The sequence below is a fragment of the Atractosteus spatula genome, chromosome 9, assembly GCF_055471065.1.
Source record: "Atractosteus spatula isolate fAtrSpa1 chromosome 9, fAtrSpa1.hap1, whole genome shotgun sequence".
Classification (NCBI taxonomy): domain Eukaryota; kingdom Metazoa; phylum Chordata; class Actinopteri; order Semionotiformes; family Lepisosteidae; genus Atractosteus; species Atractosteus spatula.
This window is the reverse complement of record NC_142714.1, coordinates 24,540,040-24,552,366: the sequence shown is the minus strand read 5'-3', so window position 1 is coordinate 24,552,366 and position 12,327 is coordinate 24,540,040. Positions and strand designations below refer to the sequence as shown.

The following is a 12,327-nucleotide window of genomic DNA, read 5'->3' as shown; positions in this document are numbered from 1 at the left end:
TATTTAAAAAACATTTATCAAATCCACTCTCCCCCAGAACTGGGAGCTGGAGCCCCATGAAAGGCAGGCCTCCTATCCATTGCAGTGCACAGTTTCAACATCTCAGAAACAGCTGACTTCCTGGGATTTTCACACACTACAGTCTCTAGAGTTTAGAGAATGGTGCGATAAACAAAAAACATCCAGAGAGCAGCAGTTCTGTGGGCGAAAACACCATTGTTAATGAGAGAGGTCAGAGAATAGCCAGACTCATTCAAGCTGATAGAAAGGCCACAACTACTCATATAACCACTCTTTAGAACAGTGGTACGCAGAAGGGCATCTCTGAATGCACAACGTGTCGAACCTTTAAGTGGATGGGTTACAGCAGGAAAACACCACGCCAGGTTCCACTCCTATCAGATAAGAACAGGAAGATGAGGCAACAGTGGGCACGTGATCACCAAAACTGGACGATCGAAGACTGGAAAAATGTCACCTGCTCTGACGAATCTCGATTTCTGCTGTGACACGCAGATAGTAGGGTCAGGATTTGGTGTAAACAGCATGAATCTGTGGATCCATCCTGCCTTGTGTCAAGGCTGGTGGTGATGTAATGGTGTGGGAATGTTTTCTTGGCACACATTAGGCCCATTAATACCAATTGAGCATCATTTGAATGCCACAGCGTACCTAAGCATCGGTGCTGACCATGGGCATCCCTTAATGGCGGCAGTCCACCCGTTTTCAAATGGATACTTCCAGGAGGATAATGCGCCATGTCACAAAGCACGCATCATCTCAAGCTGGTTCAGTTTACTCCAATGGCCTGTACAGTCCCCAGATCTCAATCCAATAGACCACCTTTGGGATGAGGTGGAATGGGAGGTAAACAGCATGAATGTGTGATGCTATCGAGTCAGCATGGACCAAAATCTCTAAGGAATGTCTAGCACCTTGTTGAATCCATGTCACAGAGAATTCAGGCTGTTTTGGAGGCAAAAGGGGGCCCTATCTGATACTAGAAAGGTGTACCTAATAAAATGGCCACTAAGTGTATATTACATATTATCAGCAATAATAAGCATTTTGTGGGCAGGGCATTGATGACAATCACCAATTTTCAAAATTTTACAAGTGTAGTTGATTTGAGTTTTATCCTTAAGCTGAAGGTAACAACCCATGGACACATCACATTGAAAAGGTGTTCACAAAAAATAAAACCAATTAACATACATTGATCATCAGTTTTTTATTAAAGCAATAAATCCATTTCACAGTTTAAATACTCAACATTGGACAAATCTTGACATTAACCTGCCATCACCAGCAGATGTTTTCAGCAATTCTTTTGTTACACAAAGTGGACAAAGACTAGGGAGTGGAAGAACTGAATCTACAAAGTTGTGTATTAAAAAAGCTCCCCCACGAAGAAATTAGTTTCATAGCAAAAGAATTTAGATCTAAAGTCAACAGTAACTTCCAAGTCCATTCTCTAAAAGTATACCCCAGAAAAAACTGTACAACAGGACTGCATCCCACAGGGTATGTATCTCGAGGGTGCTAAATGTTTATGAAGCTTTACGGTTCAATAAGCATCTTTACAATCAACTGCAAATTTAATATCTTCGAAAGTGAAGAAAAAGATATATTACAGACCAAACTACCACCTGACAATGCAGTGAAGCAACTCCAGTTGTGGAGGGCTACAGTGTTTACTTGGTTTAATTTCATACCTGCATTGAGAACTGAGCTAATTAGGAGCTTACCTTGACCAATTTAGTCCAACTCCAAGTTGGTCCATAGTTTTACATGAGAATGACCCTGATCTTCCTGTAAAAACCATCTAATTTTGCCTCAGAGAACCCTTCTGTTATTAAAGAATCAAAAGTACCATTTAAAATACACACAGCCTATGCTTTTAACTACTTTTGTGTTGTCAGAATTTTTGAAAATGCATTCTCCAGTATGTTTGGTATCCATATCAAAGTGTTTAAATTGCTGCATATATACAAGACCAAATTTATTACTTTAGACTACAAGTATTCTGTAAACACAGAATTGCATTTTTAGTCACTCACCGGGCAAAATCTTGTAACCCTGCAATACTTACACACTACCTCCTTTATTTCATTTAATATTCATGGTGTGATCAGGAGCACACTGAATTGTGACCAAATACTTTTTTGCAATATTTTGCACAATTAGGGTTGGTTTACAAAACTCCAGACAGCTCTAGTTCTAGACAAACTTGCCTAACACAGGGCTAATTTAGACCTGTGTGAAAACAGCTCCCAGTGTTTTTAAAATCCATGGTGCATCTACAACTGTTTCAATCTAGACAAGTCTTTACACCAGATCTACAGAGTTGAGTGCAGTCAATATGTGGGATGATCTGCATTTCAAACTGTATAGAGAAAGTGTGAAGTCAATGTAAACCAAAAAACTCCAGTTTGCAGTGTTTATTGGGTAAACTAATTTAATCTCCCTACACCACAAGTGTTTTAATGGTCTTTATTGAACATAAAAAATCAGAAGCCCTAGCTACAATGGCAGTATAAAGACCAATAAGGATAATTACAAAACAATGGTTTTGCACAATTCTGACATTTACTGCAAGTATACATAATATCAGAAGAAAAACTACTTTACATTAAGTCAAAAACACAAAAGGGTTGAGGCTTCTTTGACAGGAAAATTATAGTATGCACCAGGAGGAAAATAGCAGGGCAAATACAAATACCATCCAGTAGAATTCTAGATAGCTGGAAATGCAAAAATAAAAAGTTGGTCAACTGCAGTCTGAAAATACCAAATTAAGTAGTTTGGGACTGCAAAGAAATTTTTGTGATCACTGCAGTCACAGGATCTACCAAGACTCACCTTGAAAACAAAGTTAAAAACTTCAGAGCACCTGCCTCCAGTATCGTTTTAAACATCACTGACTGTAGCCACACTGCAAATGCTTAATCTAGACTTGCCGAGTGCAGCTGGCCTCATTGCTGAGTCTCGGCAGACTGTGAGCGAGAGCGGGAGCGGGACCGGGACCGAGAACGAGAGTGGGAGCGAGAGCGGGAGCGGGACTGTCTCTTCGGGGGCGGGGGAGAGTGGGATGCAGATCTTGATCTGGACCGGGACCTGGACCGGGAAGGAGAGCGAGGGCCACTGCGGCCCGTGGGCTTCTTCTCCGGGGTGCGGCTCAGGGAGCGCGAGCGAGTGCGAGTGCGGCTACGATTGCGGCTCCTGCTGCGGCTCCGGGACCTGGAGCGACTCCTGGTGCGAGAGCGGCTGCGGGACCGCGTGTAGCTACGGGATCGGGAGCGACTTCTGCTCCGGCTGGAAGAAGCAGAGAAAAAAAAAGTTACACGCAAGGAACACAGATCATATTCAAGAACTGGTACATTTCCTGCAGGCTGAAAGTCCACCCACTTCAGCTCAACAATCTTTTAAGGTCGTCTATAAAACCATCGGGACTATGGCTCTTCAGAACAGGACTGCCAAACTCTGCTGTTGGGTCTTGGAGGGCCACTGTCCCCAGATTTTCATTCTAGCTCTGCTCTTAATGCCTAATTTGAACAAACTTGAAATCAACTAATCATTTTTTCTACAAGTTCTTACCCATGACAAAATAGACAGGTATCTTTGAATACCTATATTGACAGGTAAAAGTATGTGCCTCATCACATTCTGAATTTACAATGATTTATACCGATGTAAATGCCATTTGTAGTCACTGGCACTATATGCCCCTTTAGCAAACACTGTTCACTGCCCTTTAGGTGTTTTATCTTTAACCACAATATAGTTGACTACCACACACTCTTCCACTGAGAACAATGTCAGTACATTCACTTGACAAAATACGGAACCATATGCAAATTGGTCAAGTACAAGGATTAATATGAGTGGTTCTGGAAGATGCATTAGTAATCTCCTTTACCAATCAACTCCAAGAAACTAACAAGGCTTCAGCAGTAGATAATGTGAAATAAAGCTAGAATTTGAAGTCATATTAAAAAAAACATTCAAAATGCCAACACAAGGTGTGGTTTAAGTAGTTTTGGCTGTACGTACTTCCTCTTGCGATCCTCAGTGAGTCTGAGCTTGCGTCCATTCAGCTCTGTCCCATCTAGTTTATCAATGGCATTCTTCATATCACTGCGAGAGGCAAACTCAACCACACTGAAAAGAAAAATTTGCATATTAAACATTACAGTAATTTACAGAAGTTTTATGCCTTCTCAAATGGGACCTTCACTTTAGCCTCCTCTTTAATAAGGTTTATGAATTTCATAAGACTATGTTGAGAAAACTTGCTTCCACAATAAAGCTACAGGAATTGCTACTTAATGATGTGTACACAGCTTAACTATCAATGCTGTGCTACAGCCCTATTCAAAAATGCTGTTCTTTCACAAAGTACTTACCCTTCATTCCTGTTGGTTCTGTGAGCATCCACAAAAGTCACCTCACCAACTTTTCTCATCAGATCTTTCAAATCCTGTGTTACAAATAAAATGAAGTTAAGGCATGGCCCTACAAAACTAATTTTATGCAGGTCAAAATATTTATCTGTCCACCACTGTGTGGACAGAATGACATGCCTTCTAAGAGGCATTTATACAGCCAGTCTGCAGTTCTGTGATCAAACATTAAATACTCAGAACACTAACAAATAAATTAAGAGGGGGGGGGAATGGTTAAGGTTGCTCCAGAACACCTGTACTTATCCAGACAAGCTGCCACCTCATCTACAGCTGAAGACAGAAGAGTGTTCTATATTAAAATCTGAATATACATGTTCCATGTAAAACCTGACACCCTGTGCAGTGTCTGACCACTACATCTCAGAACTGGCTTTTGACAAAATATTAGAGTGCAAACCAAAGATCAAATTCCAAAACTAATTCCCTGAATAAAACTGAATTCCCTAAAAATAAAATATAGCACACCCCTGTAAAAAAAAAACTCCAATTTAAACTGTTCTAAGAAAATACCATGTATTAGTAAGCAAATAATGCCTCCACAAAACCTACATGTGTAAAATCAGATATCTGTGAAGAAAATAGTATCTGTCCCCCACCCCCAATTTTGGGACTTAAATTTTCTAATAGCCTAATGAGCATTATGTTTACTATGAAGGTCAAATAAGGACGCGTGTGTGAGGGGGGGCAACTCCAATTCTAGAGTGATGAATGTAAAATATTCATTTCTGCACCACCCCACATAATTAAGTTTAAGAAATTCTTACAAGTTTTCTGTGACCCAAATCACCATCACCTAGTACGTCTCATTGTAATTTAATTATAATTTATGTATTAGATCTAATGAGAAATTAACATCTGGATCTTTGGAATGCTGTGGAAATTTTCTGAATCTCTAAACTTTCTAAACCCTCCCACCCACCACCCTGGTCACTATCCTCCCAACCCTTACATAATCCCCATCACATTAGCTTTGTGCTACTTACCGTTCAGAACCCAGGCAGACCTTAAGCAAAGAGCCACTTGTCCAAATAGCAAACCAGGACCAATGCAGTGCATAGCCTTTCAGAAAGGACCTTGGCCTTGGGGGTCTCGGAATCCAACTTCCACAAGTAAGGAACCACCACAGCAAAGAGGCGCCAACTGTTAACGCCACCCTTTCCGTCAGCCAACCGATTAACCAAACAGGGAAGGGGAAAAGGCAGGGAAGCCAGACCACGGACCCTCCAGACTGCAGCTATGGACCTCCTAAAGTTGACCTGCGCTAGACCACTTTCACCCGCTATGGGGCCCAGCCAAGATATAGACCACCGGCAACTGTGTGTAGGGAGAGGCACCAAATGGACACTATTCAGAACACACACCAGCAGAGGGCGCTATTCACATTAGACTCCCCCCCAGGTACATTCCTGTAAGGGAGAGATGGGTACATGCAACTGCGCACAACATAACAAAAGCAGCTGTTAAAAAAAAGGTTATATGCTTCTAGTGAAACAAAGTTTCTAACGAAGATTTAAATCTTAAAATAAAAAAAATTAAAAAAATTTAAAGAGTAAAAATCTTCAATGTGTATTGATCAACTTAACTATAAAACAGCAAAAGCAAAAAGCTTCTGAAGTTCCAGCATAGTGGAACTGAAAGGCCAAATAAGTACTAAGAATTAGAGAAAGATACACCTGCAGGGTTAGGGGTGGGGTTGTGAACTTGCTGCCAGACAAAGGTAAGCAGCTTCTCAAACTTCAGCTCTCAATTTGAGATTCCAGAGTGGAAGTCATAAATCTGTATTTAAAGTCACCTTTAAAATAGAGGGAAAAAAGTGTGATGTTTTTAAAACAAATAGCAAAGGATTTTAATTTAAAACACCACTTTATACAATAATTAATAATAAAGCTGCTTCATATAACAGAACAAACAGTGAAGTAATATGCAATTTCCACAAATGTAAAGTGAATCCTGTTGAGCCTCCTCACCTGCCAACTTATCCGAGAAGAGAGGTTTTCAACAATGATTCTGTGTTCTGTGCGCACTGGGGGGCCATACCTGAAAAAGCAATCAAGACGGCTTTAGAACTGCCTTTTGAAAACAAAGCAATCCATTCCTACAGCTGATGCAGAAAACAAAAGGACTTAATGTTCCCTATACCAACACCGCTACAGTGAAGGGGTGTTAGCCCAGTGCCCTGGCCAAATTTCCTCCTGGCCTTTACCAATCATGGCCTTCTAACTACCCCCCATCTATGAAATGGCTTCATTACTGCTTTACCTCCCACTGATAACTGATGTGTGGGGACCCTACTGGCACACTTTGCCATTACATCTATGTGGTGCTACACATTGGTGGTGGAGGGGAATCCCCATTGCCTTTGAGTGGAGTGTCTAAGAAAGCACTACATGTGCATTACAGATCCTCAGTCTCACACTTCTGAGGTCCCCCTTTCATATTACATGCCAGTTTACCTAAAGATCATTCCAAAAACTGAAAGCCATTTTAAAATCCAACCAAATCTGATTTTCTTTTACAATATTACTTATACGTCCAAAAACTATATACCCAAAACATTTCAGAACATATACATCAGAATCTATTCTCATTTTATGAATGGGGGGGCTCTTTGCAGAACACTTTAGAAACCCCAAATCACTTCCTGCCCAAATTAAATGTATTTCTTACCACTACTAAGATCCACAGTTGTTACAAACCGAAAAGCTTTATGAGCCTGAATAACTAAAGATTTTGGGGCTCGAGATGAGGTTCCAACAGGACGTCTTGTGTGGCTCTGAACAAGTCTAGAAACAACAAGCTGTTGGCAGAAGACGGCTGTGCTTACCGTGAGCCACTGCTGCGAGACTGGCGATAGCTGCCAAAGCGAGGAGAGAATCTGCCGCCTCCTCCAGCGCCTCCACCCCCCCGCCCTCTGCGAGAGCGCGCGTGCTCGATGGTGACCCTAAACACACATAGTAAGGCACACAAGGCTTGGGTCAATGAGAATTTCAACCCAACTTAAATACAGTACCATAGGAACAGACTGCATGCCAGTCAAGGTTTTATTTTGTCAGACACCTAACCAAGTTGTACAGTCTTCTCATTCTTGGGACAGTGTTCATGCTTTGAAGTAATATGTTAAAAATCACTTTTACATTAAGGTGTTGAAAAAGTATACATTGGTAGTGAAATTTAGTGTAAAATCAATTCAAGCTGATCAATCCCAACATTTAACTTTCAACAAAAAACTTCCAGTTCAGCAACTGTAAACATCTGTAACTTCTTAGGCATAAAGATTTAAAAATATACCTTTCACTGCAGAGTTCCTTGCCATTTAATTCATAGACTGCATCATCACCATCTCTGTGGTCTTCAAACTCCTGCAGAATTAGGAAACAGACAACAAAAAGTTTATATAACACACAAGCAATGTGAGCACCTGATTCGATAAAATATGATACAAATACTCAAATAACTTACCACAAACCCAAAGCCATTCTTCAGGCTGATTTCACGAATCCTCCCGTAGCCTTTGAAGAATTTCTCCACATCCCTCTCCCTGGCATGGGGACTCAAACGCCCGATGAAGACACGACAACCGCTCATGTTTACAGCTGCACAAAGAAACGAAGTTTTAGCCTCCCACAATGTAAATATCAACTCCCCAATCATAACCTCCATTTCCACAAAAATGTAAACCGGAAAACTAGCTGTATTAAAAATTACATTAGGAGAATAAACCAAGGATATACTTCAGCAGTCTAGAAACACGTTTAACACGTTTTCAAAAAATAAAAATAAATTAAAACACGTAAAAAGTCTATTTGTAGCAGACGATGTATGTGTAGTTACACCTACGGAGGATTAAGCGAGTTTCCAGATGAGTTGAATTTTTAGAGTTAAAAATTGTTGAGGCTACAATACAATCACGAAATGCAAAGCTTCCAAAACGCCACATTAAAATCTAAAACGGAAATAAGATGGAGCAGCGGAAGCCATCCTTCAACACGGATACGTAAACCCGCGAAGGCCACGGGCCCATGCGGCACGTCTATGCTGTTTTTAGACCAAGCCCTGATGCGCTAGTCAGCTGACAGGAGCTGCAGCTCACACTAGGCCTTCTTTGGATCCCCAGGGGTGGCTGACGTAGCACAGGCCTACGCAAATCGACCAGCCTCTCCTAGGAAAATGCGAGGCCTGCAAAGCGACGTCGCCCATCACGACCACTGCAGGGCCTACGACACGCCATAGACGCATCCAAACGTATATACGCTCAAAGGCAGCCATTACGGAATTTAACCTAACGTAAATTCAACCAAGCAATAAGAAAAAGAAAAATGTAGTTTTTATTCCACCCTCCCCATCCCTGAGCCACTTTACCTAGTTTTTAACATGGAAATAACAGTAAACAACTACGTTTCGGATTTTAACTCATCGCTCAGTTACCAGGGTAAAAGTTAAATATTTCCAAAGCTTAGAGATCCTTGTTCATGTAAATGTGGTTCTTCCATTACAGGAACAGAAAGCAAGGTAAAAATATCAAGATCACCGATCGACAAATGCGGCGCTGCAAACAGCGCCCCTCATGTTGTGTAAGCAAGAGAATAGTGGCGAAAATGCCGATTAAACACGTAATTTTTAAACATACACTGAATACTACTGGCGAGCCATCAATGTCTTTATGATTGCACTATATAAAAAGAAATTCGGTATGCAACATTTTAAACAACATTTAAACAATGACCTTCGCCGACTACCCACACACCTACCTACTGCTCCTTCAGATTCTCCGCTGGAAAATGGCGACTACGAGTCCGCGAGCAGGACAGCGGAAATGGGCGTCAACGGACGAGGCGTATCCAAATTACCTAGTGGGTGGAGCATGGACTACAGACATCCAATCAACAGTTTTTAAGATGGTTGCGTCAGTGATCCTATAAACACGTCACGAGCTAAGAGCTCAGAGTCACCAACCTTTTTTCTCTCTCGCGAAGTAAACACGAGAATGGGTGTAGTTGCTATAGCGAAAACCAAAACCGAATTCACTACAACAGTGCGGACTGTTGTTTTTATGTATGCGAAATTGTATTAATGTTTATCATACATAGTTACAAGGAAGTGTTTGGTTAAAAAATACTTGTATTTGTTGTCTAGAATAAATATCATAGGAGTCATTTTAGAGTACAGCAGCGTCCTGGAAAAAACGGCTCGGTTGTTTCAATGTAACGGTGGTGATGCTCACAACGGGCCTACCACTCCTACCGTAACAGCCTTATGGTATTGTCGCTAAAGGAATTATGGTTATCATTTTAATAATTTATTATGCGAAACATTTGTAGTTAATTCAGTTATAGTAAAACAAATTTGATATGTACATCTTATCCATTTTCCAACCTCTTTATCCAATGCAGGGTTGTGGGGGAGGCAGTGCCTAACCTGGTAAGCAATGGGCACAGAGCAAGATAAACCAGTTCATTGCAGAGCACACTCGGACACAAATACTTACATCAGGGGCAGTTGTCCCAGAAGCCAATTAACCTACATGTAGGTCTTTGGTCAATGGGATGAAACCCACCCAAACACAGGATAGCATACAAACTACACAGAGTTAGCACCCCAGGTCTGGAATTGAACCCAGGACTTTTAACGCTGAGAAGCAGCAAGACTAGCCACTGTGTAACCGTGCTGCCTGAAAAAGGTACAGTTAAATACATTTTTAATGACCTCCTTGCACATTGTCATTATTGTAATAAGGGAAACAGAAAACTAGAGGGCGATGTAATTGGGCGTCATTATGTGGAATTTGTCTCCAAATGTCTAATTAGATGCCTAATGAAGGCACAATGCATGACATCCTGTTCTCAAGACTGTTTGAGATTGGTACACTGAAGGACATTGCGGGACCTGCAGTGATACAGATGTATTCTGCCTTTTGCCATCAGAGCAGTGCTATTTGCTGCAAGCCCACTTCAATTAACTTTCTCTGTGGTTATTGCTGACACAGGACAAGAGAGAGGGATAACATATAAGGCTAATACTGTAGGGCACAACCAGTGTGCCCCAGCCACAACCTTAGCACATGAAATATATACAGTATATATGAAATTCACTGGCCCATAAGAAGAGCCTTAATTCGTTCATTGCTCTAGTGACCATTCTTTATGACATTCAACATTTCAAGGGACAGTCAAGGCACATTGCCATCAGTCACACATGAATATGATTTGTAATTAATTTAGGTATTTGCCAACATTAGCTTATGTTTGTAGACACACATTCTTTTACTGAAATCACTACCGTATGTGGGACAATTATATTTTAAAGCATCACTGGCATATCTTGTTACAATCCTCCTGAAAAAGGAAAAGGATTCTGCAACTGTGGCACAGTGACTAGTAACCATGTAAGAGTTGTTTCATGCCTTCCTATTTGTTTCACTAATACGTGATGAATTGTGATGAATGGTGTGTAATTGAATCTGGGTACTTTATCTCATCAAAGAGAAATATTTTTAGTCAGGATTTAGAAAGTTGCAAAATAAGTGTGAAGGAATCCAGTGAAATTGAAATGATTATCTAGCATCTATGTTTTTGTTTTGCAGAAGTTTGTTGGAATTGTATCTTACAACACATCAGGATTACTATTGGAAATCAATTCCTTCTGTGGAAACTAAATATTATTTCTATAAGGGCCTGGTCTTAATGGCATAGTGTTCCTCAAGGACAAACTTATTTCATTTTTCACTTCAAGGTTCAGGCAGCTCAGCTGAGTGGACTATACCAATCCTACAAAGTGAAAGGGAGTTCAACTACACGGCCCAAGGTCAGAGGCAAGTCCTGTAATTAGAAGACAGCAACATCCCCCCCCCCCAGAGTCAGTGGGACAATCCATTTTACAATCCAGAAAAAGCTGAAAGGAACACAAGAGTTGAGGCATTATTCAGAGAATCAAAGCTCAGTGGAATCGACAGTGCTTTCTATAGTATAGCTGTTAACACACTTTTTATTATATTCTCCTGGCTCATTGATGATTCCAAACAATATGCTAACTGATGAGAAAACATAACAACAATGAGAAATTTTGCAATCAATTCCTACGTGACAAATTGAGCGCAGACCAAAGCAGAAGTCTACAATGTTACCAAGGCTGTTTTCTAAATCCTATTTTAATAAATTAACAAGAAAGGACTTACCTGTCCCTTTGTCTCAAACATACTTTCAAATTGAAATTCATTCAGGGTTAATTTGAAGTGAAGCAAATAAATAAACAAATAAATAGCAGGACAGTTTCATCAAAGACTTAAAAAACATGTTTGGAATTGAAAACGTTTAATGCAATTTCCTTCTTTGACTCTGTTTTAATCATTTCAGATTAGCAAAACCTACCTGGCCAATGTACTATACCTGGCCAATGTACTATACAATTAAAACAAACACAGTGGTCTTACAGATACTCTTGTTTGCACAAGATATGAAAGAGCAGATTGGAATACAACTGAAATAGGAAATACACAAGATAAAACTAACAAGGTCACATTAGAGATCTGTGTTTTTGAATTAAAAATATGTTTGCTTATTGTATGTTCATTAAATGGATGATAGATATGCATTCTCCTGATTTTTGGGTTTGTCTATGAACATTTCACAAGAGCAGAATATATTTTAAGAAATTAATATCTTTGCTGTGTGATAGACATTCAGACTGCAGACAGCTGCTAATACATTTCAATGTCATTAAAAAGTCACCCCTAGCAAATGTAAAAGTAATGTAAATTGCATTTAAATGTACTTCAAGTAAGACATTTTATATACACATACTGTAGATATGGGAAAATAAGCACTTTGTGAAAGACCAGACAATTACATTTAACAATAGGTCATCT

General features: G+C 40.2%; 1 protein-coding gene across 1 annotated transcript; it reads right to left on the bottom strand.

Annotated features, from left to right (window-relative positions):
- Positions 1–1,216: 1,216 nt before the first annotated feature.
- Positions 1,217–9,269, bottom strand: srsf5a (serine and arginine rich splicing factor 5a). Its single transcript, XM_088924948.1, has 8 exons — positions 9,215–9,269; positions 7,926–8,059; positions 7,755–7,825; positions 7,291–7,407; positions 6,434–6,503; positions 4,407–4,480; positions 4,054–4,161; positions 1,217–3,315 (listed from the first exon to the last, which is right to left on the bottom strand). The coding sequence occupies exons 2-8, from the start codon at positions 8,049–8,051 to the stop codon at positions 2,976–2,978; spliced, it is 906 nt and encodes a 301-aa protein (XP_088781074.1). The 5' UTR covers positions 8,052–8,059; positions 9,215–9,269; the 3' UTR covers positions 1,217–2,975.
- Between the last annotated feature and the right edge of the window lie 3,058 nt (positions 9,270–12,327).

What these genes read in the sequence shown, in the direction of transcription:
- srsf5a (XM_088924948.1), bottom strand. Translation starts at nt 8,051, where the DNA reads ATGAGCGGTTGTCGTGTCTTCATCGGGCGTTTGAGTCCCCATGCCAGG. An exon ending in AAGGAACTCTGCAGTGAAAG is followed by an intron (nt 7,408 to 7,754) that starts GTATATTTTTAA and finishes ATGTGTGTTTAG; the next exon opens with GGTCACCATCGAGCACGCGC. An exon ending in AGAACCAACAGGAATGAAGG is followed by an intron (nt 4,162 to 4,406) that starts GTAAGTACTTTG and finishes TTTTCTTTTCAG; the next exon opens with TGTGGTTGAGTTTGCCTCTC.